The sequence below is a fragment of the Petaurus breviceps genome, unplaced genomic scaffold, assembly GCF_028583685.1.
Source record: "Petaurus breviceps papuanus isolate PSGF00001 unplaced genomic scaffold, PetGlider_PUasm1.0 90919, whole genome shotgun sequence".
NCBI lineage: Eukaryota > Metazoa > Chordata > Mammalia > Diprotodontia > Petauridae > Petaurus > Petaurus breviceps.
In genome coordinates, this window is record NW_027187378.1 from 13,864,815 (window position 1) to 13,883,392 (window position 18,578).

Below are 18,578 nucleotides of genomic sequence, written 5' to 3' on the forward strand. Positions count from 1 at the left end.
AGCCTTAAAGTGAAAACAAGGGAGAAAAAAGGATCTGAAGAACCAGAGGGGATCCTGGCTGGTACACAAAAAGAGGTAAGAGAAGATGGAGCAAGGAAAACGTGGATAAAAGAAACAAATAGGAAGGTCTTCCCAAAAAGGAGCAAGCATATTCCTTTGAAGAAACAGTTGCTTATCCTCAAAGGATGGTGCTGGTGCCTCAGCAATGAAATCAGAAGATAGACCACTTAGTAATATGTCAGAGGAAGAAGAGGAGAATAAAGGTCACTTGATCATCTCATGCTGAACACAAAATAATCAAGTCAGCCAGTTAGTGAGTGATACCTACATGGCACTAGAAGGGCATTTCCTGCGCACGAATAAGGTACAACACATTACAAAGTAAGAACCATATGGCAGCAGCATAAAGGATGTGGTCAGTGATATTTATGACCAGTAAAGGAGACAGAACAGTCATGCAGCCAAAGATCACTGATAGAAAGCTTGAGTGCTACAGTGGCAAGATACTAACAGTAAGGCCTCCAGAACACTGTATGGATGATTTAAGGGAAAGCATGGTCAAGTCACAGAGGATAAGAAGGTAGAGAGAGGGTGTCATTTGAACTGAAAGTCAAGGGTGGGAGAAAAGGCAGAGTTGCTAGACTATTATTTTGCTTCTGTTTTTTCTGCCAAGGAAAATAATCTTTACGCTGGAAAGACTATAATAAAAATAGCTAATAGGGAAATGATAACTAAATAAAGAAATAAAGAGAGCCCAGAGCTGCCCTTGAGATTAAGTTATGAAGATCCAAAGAAATCCATCCTTGAACATTAAAAGAACTACAAAATGTGATTGCTGAGCTATTGTCAATAATCCCTAAAGAGACCATGAAGACCAGGAAAGGTATTATCACACTGAAGAAAGCTCAAGTCATCTTGATTTTCAAAAAGTATAAGAGAATGAAGTCTACAAAGTACAGACCACTGAGCATGATTTTGATTCCTGCCAATATTCTAAATGGTTAGTGACTATCTAGAAAAGTGATAGGACATGAAAGACTAACCTTTCTTTTCTTGCAGTAGACTGAAAAAATAAAAGCAATGTATTGAAGTAGTTTAAATGTTAGCAAAACATTTAACAAGGTCTGTCATGTCATCCTTGTAAAGAAGATGGAAAGATAAGATTTATACAATATTACAATGAGGTATAATGAAGCGTATTCAGAAGTGACTGGATGCCCAACCCAAACAATACTTGTGAACAGTTTGATGCCAATCAGTGAAAACATTTCCACTGGGATATGGATCTGAGTTTGGCTCTTGACCATTTTTTTTTTTAAGAAAAAAAAATTTTTTAGGAATAACTCAGGTAAAAGCATCAATGAAATGCTTCTGAATATGCAAAAAATTAATGAAAGTTAAGAGAGATACTACTTCATTGTACAACAGAATCAAGATTCAAAAGGCTTGTGAAAGGCTAGAATGTTGGTCCAAATCTAGTAAGATGAAATTTAATAGAAATAAATATAAAGCCTCATATATAGGCTCAAAAATATAAATTTCTCAGATACAAGATGGAAGAAGCATGGCTAGATAGTAGTTTACTTGAGAAAGATCTGGGGGTTTTAGTAGATTCCAAGTTTATTGAAAATCAATGTGAAAGTACTAGGATATGGAAGTCAAAAAAAGCTAATACCCTCTTAAGTTGTATAAAGAGAGAAACAGTATTCCAGAATAAGGAGGGTTTTTTTTTAGTACTGTGCAGTACACTATACTCTATATAGTACACTGCACTCTGTCCTTGTCAGAACATTTGTAGATTGGTCTCAGATTTGGATACCACTATTTTAAGAAACACAGAGCACTGAAAGAACAGCCTCAATTTCTTGTCATATAAGGACAAGTTTAAAGAACTAAAGAGGTTTAGCCTTTAATAAAGATAAACCAGAAGGTCATGATAGCTATCTTAAAAATATACTTAGCCCCAGAACACAGAACATATAATTAGTGAAAGTTGCAAAGAAGCAAATTCAAACTTAATTACTTTTTAAAAACCTTACTAATAGAGTTGTTCCAAAATAAATTGAGTTGTTTCTGGAATAAATTAATTCCTTCACCTCACTTGAACTCCATAAGCACAGACTGGATGACCACTTATTATGAATGTTTGTGAAGGTATGCTTTTTCAGCAGAGGTTTAACTAAAAGGACTCTGAGGTCTCTTCCAATTCTAAGATTATGTGATCCTAGAAATACTATGAAATTAGGTATAATTGGGAATGTTGGGAGGGATTCCTAAGGAGAAAATGTTTCCAAAATTATGATTAAAGTAGATTAGACCTGTTATTAAAATATCTATCATGCAAAAAAACTATATTTTAAATAATTAAATTTAAATAAATTTTTAAAAAATTTTAAAGCTCTACAGAATTAACATCATAATGTATTTTGTGTAGCTTTGAGCGTATAGGGCCAAAACATTTTTTAATCAAACTTTTTTTCCTTAAAATAATGGTACGATTTCTCAGTGCATAAAACACAGTTAATAAGCAACAACTATAACTGATGAATTATTTTATCACCTAGTATTTTAGCTGGGTTTAAATTTCACTATTTTCCAGGATAACTGTATTTGAGTTAAAAATTCCCCCTACAGAGCATTTATTTACAAATCATTCCATCCTTGGAAGGCTAGTTTAATGTAATTTTTTAAGTTAGACAGTAATAACATAAGTATACCCAAAAATGAAACTAAGCTGTTTATGTGGGTCTCCTAAACCATACCACATAACATTCTGTGCTAGAGATCATAGGCAAACTGCTAAAGTCAACATCTAATAAATAAAAAGATTCAAAACAATGAAACACAAATATATGGAAATAATATGCCCCTCTTTCAAATGGAGTTCAGGAACATTTTCTTAGTATTACAGTAAAAAATATAGCCATCAATATAAATCAAATTAATTGAGATGATTAAAATAAGAGAAGAATCAAATCTGGTATAACATATGTACATATATGGGTGTATGTCTAAGCCTCATATGGTTAAATATGATTTTAAATGCATGAAACTCAGAAAGGTGGGGGTCTCTTTGTTTTGCAAATTAGTAACTAAACCAATGATTCTTTTTAATAAATTTTAACCATTAGCAATAATGTATATGTTGAAAAGTGGCTTTTTGCTAAATAGGATTTAAAGTCAACTTCAAAAGAATATATATATTAAGGATATATATGTTACTCCACCACCAATCTCCATTTTGTTTTATAATGCCTAGTTATAAACGTTCCGATTTGTTCACTCAAAATTTGTTCTCCAGAATAAAACTTCTCTGTCCTTTAATGAAACTAATTACCTAAAACAAAATAAAATTATATGCAAGACTCTACTGTAGTCTTGTAATTAAGAATTCTGGCAATATTTTCCCCCTTTTTGACAGTGAATACTGTTCTGATGAATTAAAAATCACAACTACAAAAATTACTGAAGTATAAGCTATCATTTTGTAAAGAACTAGGTAATATTTTTTTCTATTAAACCTCTAAGAAAAATAACCATCTAACAACAAATGAAAATTGATTCTACAAAAAACTGCAAATACACCACAAAAACAGCATAGTATGTTTATTTATGGGTACAATGTACTTAGACAGACTACTCAAATTTAAACAAGTGTTTAAATAAAACCTAGAAAGTGAAGATTATAAAACCACATCACAAGTTGATATGAGTGAGGTTTAAGTACAGTACCTGACAGTCTGTGAGAGCAAGAAGTGTAAGAGATACCAGGTAAGAGAGAGCTCACAGTATGAAGCAGAAGAGGTACACTTTTAGTGGCTGGCAAAGCCTCAGAAAGGTGGGCACAGTTGCTGATAGACTGGCTTCGCTTAGCTTCCAGGAAAGATAATAAAGTAATAATTATGTCAGAAGAATATTAATATCATTTACAAAAACTTTCCTTGTTCTTTAAATATGTATTAAAATGGAATAATCAAGTATCAACAATACAAACCTAAAGTTTGTCTGTTTAAATCTCTAAATCCAGTCACAACCATCCTTTATAATAAAGGAAGAAGTGGCACAGATGCCAAAATCACTTATGTTGAGTGAAAGACCATTCAGGTTTTTTATTTGGGGCTTTTTAACTTTGTTTTTGCCATGGCAGATTTACCTTTGTAACTACATTTTGCATAAGCTGATATTAAAATGAATTTGCATTACATAATAAGTACAGATATATTAATGTTGGAGGGAGGCATCCTGACTGGCAAAGGAAATCCAGATTTAAAATGGGTTACAGATAATCCACAAAGTAAGTAAATGAAAGACGACTATATGAATAAATAGATTTTCACTTAAAAGTTTAAACGTTCCCAAACTAAACTAATACGTAGCAAACAAAAATGTGGTTTTTTTATTCTAATATATGTGAATAATAGTGAAATACTTTTTAAAATCTTATATACTAACTCTATACAGGCTGAATGGAAATCACATGATTTCCAGGTATCAAAACTATGAAATTTTGGATAATATGCAAATCAGTATTTCTCAGGTAAGAGAAAATTCTTCCTATGAAAAACCATCAACCACTTCAGTTTCATTTTCTTTAAACAGATGCAATTTAAATAATTTATACAACCTTAATATTTATTTGCATACTGCTAAAGAAAACTTGAAATGCAGTATGGTGTGTTGAATAGAGAGCTTGCCTTGGAGCTAGAACATCTGAGTTCAAGTGCTGCTTCTGACATATACTAACTTCTGTGACCCTAATCAGCACTCTAGGCCACTCTCTTGAGATTGTAAGTTACAGAGATGGTGCCAACTTGTATTAAAAAAAGGAAGTTACCTTATCTGAAAGTTCCCTCTTAAGAAAATCACAAGTCTAGCTTTCTATCCGTATTTCCATCCTAAAAGGGAACTATGAATAGAGGACAATGACAAATATACAGGTAAAGAATATCTTAAATCTAGGCTTCTTAAGCTTTGGCAATGTGGTGAAGTCTATGGGCCCCTTCTCAGAATGTTTTTAAAAACATACAATGAAATATATGAAAACCAACCATAATGTAGTATCAAAATATATTAAAAACCCAAGTTCATTGACCCAAAGTTAAGAACCCCTATAGAAAATGGAAAGCCTTTTATATTTACCTCATCCCTAGTTTCTTTACCTTACAGGAATTCTTTTTTAAAAGACAAATCCACAATACTGACAGGAGGGAAAAACATGTATATTTTATATTTTTCCTACTCAAATGTTTAAGTTATGGTATACAGTACATCCAGGTACATATCTTGTTTTAATGTTAAATTATCTCCATATAAATTTAAAACAACTTTCAATATGTCCTATAAAAGAAAACTTTAAAAGTATTTTTTAAAAAATACAACAACCTTGTTTATATTTTTCCACTTTTCATTCTTAAATATCTTACTTCAGTACTTAAAAGGTATGTGATTTCTTCAGTTTGAGTATTCCCTTCACCAGCAGTATGCAACTCCACTATGGTTTAGAAGACTACCTATATAAATTGCCATTGCTGCAAAAACTCATTACCTAATGGCCAACCTCAGTTAATCACCCTCTCTCAATTTAGGCAGGCCTGTTCACAAATAAAAGGTGTGGTCGGTTCATTGAAATCTTAGTAGTTTGGTAGACCTACTAGAGCTTGTAATGAGGGCACAGCCTCTGAAAGGCTTAAGTCACCCCCAAAACATGATAAACAACAGGAATTAATTTCTTAGCAGAAAACTTAACAACCAAATATGGTAATTAGACCAAAAGGAATTCAATGTTTTAAGCACTAAAATTACATGTGAAACTAATGTTTGTGAATAATTAGATCATTCATAAATTAATTTGGCAACTAAAAGGTATAGTATGTGGTAAAATTAAATTAGAAAATCACACTTATTTCAAATAGGGATGATTCTATTATATGGTATCTAATATTTTATAAATCAACAATTAATGCAACAACAGTATATGGGGGGGGGGAGTTGTTTGTTTTTCTAGTTTTTTGATCAGTTTGGTCCTGTAAATAAGTCACAACCTTCTAAAAAGAATTTTCATAAATAAATGATTGATAATGTGAACCTCAAACTGAACAACAGAGATGGTGTCAACTTGTATTAATAAAAGGAAGTTACCTTATCTGAAAGTTCCCACTCAGGGAAATCACAGGTCTAGCTTTCTATCCTTATTTCCATTCTAAAAGGGAACTATGAATAGAGGACAATATACAGGTAAAGAATATCTTAAATCTAGGCTTCTTCAGCTTTGTCGTTGTGGTGAATTTCAGGCTATTTTACTGACAACAGAAGTTCCCTTTTACTCCCAAATGACTTTTATCAGTTTGCATATTTAAATTCTACAAACAATCATTGCCTTAGATAAAATCTTATGATCCTAAAAACTAGCCTAGGCAGTTCTCCTAAACTATCAAATACTTGAATTACTTTGTTGCCTTTCTTTTTTTTGCACTTATGCAGCTGCTCCCCTCCCTCTTGGCAGTTCTTTTGCCAAACTGTAAAATATCATGCAAGTCGAAAGACAAGAAATTTAAGGGATTCTTTTAAAGAAAGAGAAAAATGGCACTTTCAAAAGGGTTGAATACTACTGCTAAATGCAGCATTAACTCCATTGCATCCTATCTCATTTTACAGAAAAATGTTACCTTTCCACAAATCAAATACTAAATCCAAATGTTATCTTACCAAGGACAAAATGAATTCATATTTTTAATGAATACAATAAAAATGACTAATTCTAGTTGAGAAAATTAGCTCTTTAGGCTTTTCCCTAATTAATGTCAATGTAGTAATAAAACATACTAGTGTGAACATAAGTTTCATTACAATTATTTTTGTTATTTTCAAAGAAATAAACATATTAAATAGGAAAAATACACAGAGAGTAAATTCAGTTATAAATTAATTGCTAATTTAATTATTAACCACTATAAATAATGGATTTTTTTAAACTGGTAGACTTTGCAAATACTTTATTGTTATTTTAATTTAAAAATTCTTAAATTGTACCTTGAATCTCAATAATTCTGAGAGTATCTATTACTTTAGTAGCATAACTGATAATAGAACATTCCATATTACTAAAAATATAACGCTATAGTTGTATGTCATTTAAATATTCACTTTTTAAAAAAAAAAATCTAACCTTTCTTATTGTTATATAATAGCTAAGTAGTAATATATCCTTAATAGTGGACTAGTTGTCAACATTAAAGACATTTCATACTTTATATTAGAGACCATGGACAGCTAAGAATAAGAATAATATAGGGCAAGAAAGAGAAAGATATTTTTGTACCTTTACTTAACAGCTTTTCTATGCCCTATCTCCACCCAGTGAATGAAATACAAATTTTCCAAAGTGAAGCTAAGAGGTAAGGATAGTGAAAAGTCAAGGACAACCTGACAGCTATTCTATGGAGAGAAGGTACCCTTCTCTTTCTTGTACAGCTTGATAAGGCAGGAGGTGGGAAGGAACAATATAAGTGGTGGCACAGAATAGGAGACTAGAAGGCAAATTCTGAGGACTAAGATGCATCTGAATGAGTTGTCTAATATAGTAGCAGCTTTTAAAAATCCAAAGAAATTTTTAGCATATTTTATAACTGAGTTATACATGAACATTTAATTGTTCAACTTCCTAAATTTTTTCATTTTAAAATGCTCCATTAATTTCAAAATTTTGTATCCAATAAAACTAATTCATCACAATGCTTTGAGAATGAAGTGGTTTTTTTTGGTTAATATTTCTTGGAGATCATACTAAAATGGATCAGTTTCAAAGTTGATATGTTATTAAGAATTGTAGAATAAACTAAGTATAATTAAACTGTTCTTTGATAACTGGGAAAATTGTAGAAATTGAGGGTTTATCATAAATCTGATGTAAAAAGCTTACATGTGTGGGCTGAATGTGAAGCCAAAGACCTTACTCTGGAAGTTACTGAAACTTTTTTTTTTAATTTTCATTAGATTCTCAATGTAAATTTCTTTTCTTGTGGATTCTTTTGGTTAAAGGAAAGTAGAATAAAATATCCTAGTTAATTAAGGATTGCATAATAAAGGTTTTATTGTATAAACATAATTATGTACAAAATGTACAAATGTCTTTAAACATAAGTCTATATTAGTTATAGAGTTCTACTTAGATGCCTAGAAAGCTCAAGAGTATGTAAAACAAGAAAATACACGTCTCTTTACCAGTTAAAGGCAAATACTTCTTAAAAAATAATTTGCTACATTGATATATTAGTATTTCCAAAAAAGTAGCTATTCATAATAATTTACATAATTAAAATGATCTAAGATTATATGCCAACAGTCAAGATTATAGTATTCTCTTTATCTGGCCAAATTAGACAATTACTTTGTATTAATCTTTCACTCAATATTTTAAAATGCTAGACACAATAAAACAATGTAACATTTGAAGAATTTTTACCAGTTGCTTTTTGACGGACTATATTCCTTGCTTTTTCAACTCCTGGTGCTCCAGATGTAGTAGCACTCCTAAATCTCATTGGTTCTGTAACATCAGGATGGCTTCTCCAACTCAAAGAAAATGATCTCCCCACTGCAGTGGCTTTCTGTATATCTGAAATACAACCTATGGCAAAAACAAATTAAAGATTTTCCTTATTTTAGAAAATTATTTATAGTACTATACTTACAGATAAGTATTTTAAGGTTTTTTTTAGAAAATTATCTGTAAACTTTAAAAAAAATTCCTTGACTCCTTAGATAAGTGCAAAGCTCCTTAATGATGGATTAATGGAATAATGGAAAATACTGAAGCCACACAATATTAAACTAAAATTAATGAATTTCTGGAGTACATTTTGTAAATTTATAAAAGAGCTATATCATTTTAACAAACTTTCTTGAATGCGAAAAACTAACAAGAATGATGCTAAAAATAATAGTAGCAACAAGAAATAGTAATCCAGTCTCCAAATGCCTGGAACAGTACTCTCTACCCATTTGACCTTCAAACTAACCCACAAGGGATTCATCTCAATATTTTGTAACATCATAAATAAAATGAAATCTTCATTAAATAGAATAAAGGAAAGATGACTGAAATACACATATACAAAACTTATTTTTAGCCAACTGCTTCACCATCCTAGTCTAAAAGTAAACTTTTAACATTACCTACCAAGTAGTAAAAATAACCACTCTAGGTTTTCATTCCCCTCATAGTGTCTATTATCATACTAGTTAGGAGATAATCATTGAAATGTGAAAAGTCCACAAATAAACTGGAGGATGGAGGGGAAAAACCTTTATATCACCCAAACTGGAAGACTATGCCTTATATAATACAAAAAAAATTTTAATGAATAAAATATAAATATCTCCAATACTTAAGATGGTTTTGCAATATTTTTTCTCACAATAATGTATTCAAAATCTATTCCTAAGCAATCTTATATTTATTAAATTTTTATGACCTATTTTGCAAATATTATTTCTGATGAAGGTTAAATTGATATATAATAGAAAATTTTTTTTAAATCTGCTATAGTAGAAACTAAGACAGCAAAATTACACCCCTTAAATGTTCACTGCAATGCTATAAGAAAGAGGATATTAAATTACTTCTGGGAAGTGCTGCCACCCAGTACCATTAACCTCTTTCTGCTCTGGAACATATAACCTCTACCAATCTGAAGAGTAGAAACGAAATGGTAATGCTAGCATTCACATATCTTTCTTCAAAACTCTTCCCTCTAAACTCAGTTCTAAGAAGCTCTCCTTATTTACCCAGCTCCAACCGGAAAAAGTGCCCCCAAAGTAATCTCAGACAGAACAGGGTGATTCAGGTTGTTTTTTTAATATCTAGTGTTGATAATTTAACAAATCCTTTTATACACACACACGCACGCACGCACACAATTATACAACAGTATCCAAAATCTGATGTTAGCATACAAGGATGAATCTTACCTTTGCCTCTTTGCTTCTTTTCTTTTTGCTCACTCAATTTCTCCAAAGGTAGGTTTGTCATTTCAACTCCATAAACTGTTCTGGCCAATACTGCTGTTAATGAATCCATGATATTGGCCCATTCGTTTATGAGTTCCTCCCAGTCAGTAAGTGAAGACAACACACTAAGAAAATCATCCCAAAGTTCTCGAGAAATATAAACACACAGATTTGCTCTGATCCATGCCACAATAAGTGTCTGTGAAAAGAAAAAAGAAAATCCTGCATCTCAAAGAAATACAATTGTAATTACAAAATGTATTTCCAATTATAACTAAAATATATTTCAATGTGAAGGGTAAGTTAACCACTAGAGAGTTCTTCCTTATCATTTATTAGAATAAGTTTAACAAAGATTTGAGGTGCCATGAAAATAATTATGATTGTAAAGCACAGATACTAATGTAACCACATTTGTTGCTACTTCTTGATATTAGGGGAAGGATAGAAAGATTAAAAAAAAGTAAAACTGAGAGTTTTGAGAGAAAGAAGCAATCTTTCTACATTATAAGACAAGAAAGGATAACCAGAAAGGATTAGAATCACCAGTAACACCACCATCCAATCAAATATTCACACATAGTTTAATAAGCATTTTGTTACTGATATTCTCCATGCCTAAAATTACCCAGCTGCCTCCTCTGCCACAACAAAATCTTTGTATTTTTAGAATCTGACCTAAAAGACAACTCTTTGGAAAAGTGTCTCTCATTAACCCAGAGCACTCCATATTATTCCAATACTTTCAATGCATATTAAATTAGCATATCTTCTTTCATACACTAAATAGAATATATAGATTTTTTTAATATCCCATTTGCAGAGAACAATGTGGAAGGAGATATCATGGTGCAGTGAAAAATAAATTAATTTGACATGAAATTAGAGAATGTGGGTTTAAATCCTAGCCGTGAGATTTTTTATTCCTATATGTAGCTGTTTACATGTTTTTCCCCCTCTTTAGACTGCTAACTGCTTGAGACCAGATAATTTTTTTATCTTCTTTGTTTTGTATCCCCAATACATAACAGGAAAGTGTATGGCACATAGTAGCTGCTTAATAAATATTTATTGGCTGACTTAGTGTGTAACCTAGCAATGTAACCTAACCCCTATGGAGCCTCCAGTTCCCTTGTATGTAAAATAAAAGAGTTGAATTAGATGATCCCTAAGGTCCCTTTCTGCTCCAAATTTCTAATCCCTTTTCTAACATATATTTGTTAGTGACAGATAAATTATACAGAGGAGGAAAGGACACTGGACTTGGGAGTCAGAAAGCTCTGGGTTGAAGTCTGAGTTTAGATGACATGGGGCAAATCATTTAACCTCTCTGTGCCTCAGTTTCATTATGTTCTTTCTAGCTCTAAAATCTGTAATCCTTCCACTTAAGGTTTATAAAACACTATCTACAAGAATTTTAACTGGACCTAATTAGAAAATAATGAAGAACCCCACACAGACAAAACTAGATTTCCTATCCCAGTTAGTGTATATTTAATAAATATTAGGAGAGTATATACTAACTAAAAATTATTATATAAGAACTATATAAAATGCTTGAAAGACATTCAAAGTTGTAAGTACAAACTCGTAATTGCATCTTAACATTAAAAACATAAAACTCTGATAAGTATGGAAGCCTAATTTAAATCTAAAAAGGTACTTCTTTTTATTGAACTAAATCCTATAGATTTACAAAGAGGCAGGCCAATATTCAGCTTACTATAAAAGTTTTAGAGTCCTAATTTTTATTTCTCAAAGTATGTTATCTATTAACAAATCAGGAATATGCTTAATATGAGCTTGTATACTGTAATGGCAAGCAAAATGGGATTTTTTGCTGTTTTTCTGGATTGAGCTTTGCTAATCAAGTGCCTTTTGAGACTCGACTTTGGGTGTATCAAGAGTCTTTGATTAGAAACAGTATACATTGTATTGCCCTTAATAGGCCTAAGAGAGTATGAAGATCTCCCCTGCCCCTTAACAGGCTGAATAAAATCACATGGGAGCCCACAGTGGGAGGAGCTTGTAAAAAGGGTAGAACAGGAAGGAGCCGATAAGAGCACAGGCAGACCTGGGAGCAGACAAAACTGAAAGAATATCTGTGATATTGGCGCTCCGACTATTGGTCTGTGTTACTTTCTCAGACAGAAGTCCTGTCTGTTATTCTGAACTGGCTTCTCAGACAGAAAGGGAATTGAGATGATAGCACTAATAATGTGTGTAAATACTGCTGTAGCCCTGTTAAGCTTTGTTTTCCTTGGAGTGGAGCAGTACCCATGCGCTGAGATAAGGAAAAGGAGTGGAGAGCTGCCTTAGGGAATCCAAGCAAGAGCTGGGAATAGTCAGCTTGTGAAGGAGGAGCCATGGGGTTTGGAAGCCAGCCTTCAGTCAAGATGAAAGGGGACTTTACTTTGGATATTTCTGTATTGACTGAGGAGATATGTAACTAGGGGTGGATGATATTTGTACTTTCTGCTACCCTTTAAGGATGACTGGCAGCCAGCCTGTACTCAAGATGAAAGAGGACTTTACTTGGATACTATGTATGGACTGAGGAGATTATAACTTACTGTGATCTAGGGGTGGATGGTTTTTGTATTCTCTGCTACCCCTTAAAGATGACTATAAGATATACAGAATGATATGTTTTGTTTAAGACTATGTCACCACCTTAGTAATAAGTTTTGTTATGTTGTTGTGAATGTTATGTTTTAGTTTACTGCTGAATAAACAGAGAATTCATTATACTATGAGATTAGACTCTTAGTTATTCACAGCAGCAGTCCTCAGGAGAGCTGCTCATGAATGGCTTTACACATACATCCAAAGATTTATAGATCTATCTTTGTATAAGAAGTGATAAAGAATTCATATGATTGGAAAAGACCCCAGAGAGAATTCTACTACAGATGGTTTTAGGCTCTGCCCCTTGAATCTTCCCATTTGATAAGGAATTTGCCTGAGGCCATAATAAGCCTTTCATAAACCCAAACCTCTGTTACTCTTAACTTAGCCTAGCCCTCCATTGTCTAGCTACTTCCCACCCCTGATCCTATCAAAATATCAATATCCAAACCTGTTATCCTTAATCTAGCCTAGCCCTCCATTGTCTGTCACCTCCAGGTAGCCTTCAGCTATTTCTCACCCTTAATCCCATTCCTGGAGTCTGACCTCAGTTCCATAAAAGATCCTCCTTAGACTCCTCCTCAAGACCCTCCCCGAACCTTTCCTCTAAATCACCCCTAGATCCCTCCCACAGTCTTTCTGTGTATAAGGTCCATCTTACCTCCATGAAGGCGCTGAGATTCAGTCTAGCACAGACTGAGAATGTGTCAGATTGTTCTGGCTCCCTTGTCCAATACAAGTGTCACAAATACTTAAGCTCCTTAAGAGTCTACCCATTATGGCGAATCTTATAATTTTGTTTTACTTTGGCTGAGAGAACAGTCAAATTCATTCGTCAGGACCAGTGTGTTGGTATTTTGGGGTCTCGAGCACCCCTAAGCCTCCCAAACCTCAATACTACCATCAGGAAATACAGCAAACAAAAACACCAGAAGAGTCATGAAGAAAAATGGAAAAGGATATAGACCTAGACTGCTCAAGTTCAATGTAAATATTTCACTGAAATTCCTAAAGCTACAAAAATAAAAGGGGTGGCTAGGTGGCACAATGAATAGAGCACCAGTCTTGGAGTCAGGAGGACCTGAATTCAAATCCGGCCTCAGACACTTAAAACTTACTAGCCATGTGACCTTGGACAAATCACTTAGCACCAACTGCTCTACCTTCCCCTCCAAAAAAGCAAAATAATAATAATTTTAAAACATTAAACTATAACATATTTACATTCAGATTTCATATTAAAACTATATACCTAAATATTAAAAGCAATGAAAAATTAAAATAACTAGATCAAAATTTACATTTATAACTAAAACAGTTTTCAGAAGAAAATAATGACCAAAGATATGGCTAAGACCAAGAGGAAATTAACAGCATTCAATTCCAATTCCACAAATTCAGACATTTACTAAACATCAACAATGTATAAAAGCATGATTTACAAGACAAATCTTTAGAAAGATAGAACTAGAGAAACAGTACTTACATAAAACATTAAACCATGTTTAAAATTAGTTTTAGTGTAAAAGGGCACATGTAAATATTATGGCCCATTCCACCTAAATATTATCTAATCATTGTAGATCTTGGCAAACAACTTCTTTCTGTGCTATGAAAATCCTATAATAAATCTATATTGCTACATACAAAAAAATATATATTGATAGGAATTGAGTCTGCATTACAATTCATAAATAATTCAATGAAATTTTGAATAATGGATAAAAGGACAACCATATGTAAAAATTCTTTTAAAAACTGTCTTTCAAAAAGCAGTTCAATTTAGTGGAAGGATCAGATCATCTTGGTCCTACTCCAGTCCATGATACTAAACAGCTTTATAACTTTAGGCAAGTCTCAACCTCTGAGGTGGTCCTCACTTTCCTCAACTAAAAATAGAGAAGTGAACTATTTGATTTTCAAAGTCCCATATAGCTATAAAATTCTTATTCAACAACAGCTTAATCAATTTAAGAAACTCACACAAGAAATGAGACTTTTTAAAAGAATATTTTTGCCCTTAAACTACTTTTTACTTACATATGGGATGCTGGAGAGTCAGCTCATGCTGTCTCCCAAGAGTCCAATTGTTAAATTTTCAATTTGAGCATTTACAGCTCAGAAACTGGCAAATGCTAAAAATTGGATTTAATTTATTATTTTCTTGACTGGCTAGTCTTAGAAAGTAATGGAGAAAATGTTAATAAATACACATGAAAATTAAAAGCTTGATTGGGGGGTTGATTGTTTGGGGGGATTTTGAGAGCCAGTAGCCGAACCAGAACAACATTGCTTATGTATGTCAACTATATTCTAGGTTTTGCCCTTTTCTACACTTTGAAAAAAGTACAACCTTAGAGGGCAAAGGCCATTGCTATAAATTATTGATCTAAATGGATTCTTGGGTATTTATATTAGGAAAACCCATTGAAACAGAAAACAGATTATTACAAGAAGTCTAAATTAAACTATGAGATACACACTAAGTAAAAAAAATTTCTTGGGGCAGCCAGGTATCACAGCGAGTAATAGCACCGGCTCCAATGTCGGGATAACCTAGGGATCGAGTCCCGGGCTCAGACACTTAGCACCCACCCAGAAACACCTGGCTGTGTAAACTTGAGCAAGTTACTTAACCCCAATTGCTTAGGGGCGGCCAGGTGGCTCAGCGAGTAAGAGCACCGGCTCCAGTGTCGGGATGACCTGGGGATCAAATCTGGGCTCAGATACTCAGCAACACACCCAGAAATAACTGGCTGTGTAACCTTGAGCAAGTTACTTAACCCCAACTGCTTGAAAAAATAATAATAATTTCGAAGACATATTGGATTTGCATTTGTAAGGAAGTCTGTCAACCTGGATTATCTACTGAAACAGAAAAAATATATGAAATTTAAAAAGAAATTAAAATCATGTAAATACTACGTCGATATAGATACTTTTTCCTTTTTTATTGTTATCCTTTTTTTTTGTTGGGGGTTTTTTTGGATGGGGAAGGGCAGGGCAATTGGGGTTAAATGACTTGCCCAAGGTCACACAGCTAGTAAGTGTGTCACGTGTCTGAGGCTAGATTTGAACTCAGGTTCTCCTGACTCCAGGGCTGGTGATCTAGTCACTGCCCCACCTAGCCACTCCCTATTATTATTCTTTAAAAAAAAAAATTAAGTAGGTGGCAACTCTGGAAACAATGTAGCATTTAATGACTAAATGAGATGCCAGAGGGTAAAATAATATCTGTGCAGTGATTAGGGTCAGAATAAGACGAAATTGACCTCATAAATTAGTAGATCTTAGTAGGCCTTTACAAACTCTTTCCATATAATGCAACAAAAATTTTAGCATGCATTAGCAGTTTGGCCATCAGGAAATGAACATTCTCTTCAAGATATTACTTAATAAGGGCCCACAAGTACCTAGTATTAGGCTAGGTTCAATCCTCTATTAATTTATCTGATCTATTTAAATAATCACTTCAATAACACCAAATATATAATAAAAAAACATTCAACCTAAAAAATACTAAGTAGAGTAATATAAAACATAATGCTCTCATTCCTAAAGTTCTCTCTATTGTTCCATTTTAATTTGAAAGAAAAATAAATTAGGCAAGAGTGTATAGTTGAGTCAATCCATATTAAAATAGATGATAAGAAGGGAAGAGATTTCTTTTCTCTTAATAAAAAATATTAATCTATTGCCAATGAGTTTGTAACTTAGGCATGCTTATAAATTGTGGAATGATAAACCCAGAGGGAGGAAAGCAAGTTTACCTAGTCTAATCTTAGAGAATCTCCTGAGGTTCACAGACATTCAATGACTTGCCCCTGGTCATACAGCTAATACATACAGAGGTAATATTTGACTTTGAGTTCAATACTCTATAAAATAGGTGTAACATTGTCTCTCAACAATACAGAACATGGATCATCTCCCTTCCTTTTTGATTACAGTAGGGATCTATAGGTATGGAAAGCTGCACATCATGTAGGACTTAATTGATATGCTGATTAGTTTTGATGAACTACAATGTTATTCTTCATTATAAGGGATGGCTCTTTTGGAGGGGATATATTGGGAAATAAAGGTGATGTAAACATAAAAGATATCAAATTTTAGAAGTATATGTCAACAAAGATATTTGCTAAGTGATATACAAAGTCTCTCTAATCTATAAAACAAAAGAATAAAAATGTCTTTAAGGCAGAAATTATTAATATCTTTTGTGTTTATGGACTACCTTGGGAATCTAGTGAAAACCTATGACCACCTTCGCAGAAAGATGTTTTTAAATACACAGAACAAAAAGCATAGGATTACAAAGAAACTAATTAAACTGAAATACAATTGTCAAAATTCTTTTTAAACGGCAGCTTGGTGGTACAGTGAATAGAGCACTAGCCCTGGAGTCAGGAGGACCTGAGTTCAAATTTGGCCTCAGACACTTAACACTTACTAGCCTTGTGACCTTGGGGGGGGGGGGGGGGTGTGCCCACAAAAATAAATAATTTTTTTTAAGGAGGCTTCTTTTTAAGTTTGCAAACCCGAAACTAAAAATTCTTGTTTTAGAGAGACCTCAAAGCTAAAAGACAGTATTTAGAGCACACCCAAAGTCATAGGGAAACAAAGTTATAAAAGGATATTTACGAATTACTGAAAATGTGCTAATGGAACCAGTCTGGATTACTGAATTGGATTGGATAGAAATAGGAATAAGAACAATTTTATGTACTAAGCACAGTAAGAGTGGAAGAGCCTGGAAATGAGAGTTTTCACTTTATTATAATATCTCTTTAGAAAGCTTTCACTATGATATAGTAGAAAGGGTACAAAAGACTTTGCTAGATTCAGGTTCCAGCTCTAATACTTCACCTGCTGCATATCCTCAACCAAATCACTTAATCTCTAAAAATAAGTTCTTTTTCTGTAAAATAGGATGATAACATTTGCATGACCTTCCTCACCTTCAAGAGACTCCCAATGAGGAAGAGATATTCTATAATGGGACTTGACAACCTTACAAAGGGAATAAACTGCTGGGATTTTGTGCTCAGAAAGACTACTTATCCTTCCTCAGAAGAAAGGTAATCATCACTCCATAGGGACAACTGGCACTCAGAAAAGTGGGAAGGCAAGGACCCAGGAAAAGATCTTATGGCATGGGGAAAATGGTCATAGTAAGGGCAAAAGGTAGTAAAGAACTTCACAATCAGGATAAAGTAAAATTCTGACCAAAAGAAATACTTCTATCCTCTCTATCATCTGCAGGAACTGATATTTCTAAGAGTGAGATGCAATAGGAAAAAAAGAACAAAGAGTAAGATCTAAAAGGCAATAACAAAGAAACCATTTAGAAGAAGGAACCTAAAATATGTTCTTTAATTCCATGAGGAATACAGAGACTAAAGAAGGAATAAATAAGCATAAAGACCATGAATCAAAGAACACAAGTCTAAAAACAGACAAAAAAGGGTAAGATAAATAATGAAGAGTTCAAGGGAAAGAAATCCTTTTTAGAAAAAAAGAACAGAAAATGAAAAAAATAACAAAACAAATTGAAGGAAAGAGGAAGACAGATTTTACTTCACCCTAGAAAGAAAAAAAAGAGAAGAATTAGATGATTAGATTAAAGGAAGAAAAGAAAAAGGAATTAATAAATTAAGCAGAACTAGGGAAAAGGGTAACAAGGGGATGGGGTTGGCTTGAAGATGAAGGGAATAGGGTTGCTTTAAAGTAGATTAAGCTACAATAGCTGAAGAGACAAATTACTATCTTGTACTATCTTTATAGAAGAAAAGGGGACAAAATGCTAATTCAGAAAAAAAAACTAATATTAGAGACAAATGGAGAACTGTAACAATCTAAATATCAAGAACTTAAATGTAAATGGATTAAACGATCCAATTTTTTTTAGAAGTGACAGACTGAGAAAGAAAGCAAAACTA

At 33.0% G+C, this 18,578-nt stretch overlaps 1 protein-coding gene across 5 annotated transcripts in view; it reads right to left on the reverse strand.

Annotated features, from left to right (window-relative positions):
- The window catches only part of RALGAPA2 (Ral GTPase activating protein catalytic subunit alpha 2), a 440,153-nt gene that overhangs the window by 319,822 nt on the left and 101,753 nt on the right, over nt 1-18,578 (reverse strand). For all 5 annotated transcript variants that reach the window (XM_069075497.1, XM_069075496.1, XM_069075495.1 and 2 more), the window contains 2 exons: nt 9,970-10,207; nt 8,462-8,626 (listed from right to left, as the gene is read on the reverse strand). In XM_069075497.1, the coding sequence (XP_068931598.1) occupies nt 8,462-8,626; nt 9,970-10,207 (403 nt within the window). The remainder of the gene's footprint in view (nt 1-8,461; nt 8,627-9,969; nt 10,208-18,578) is intronic.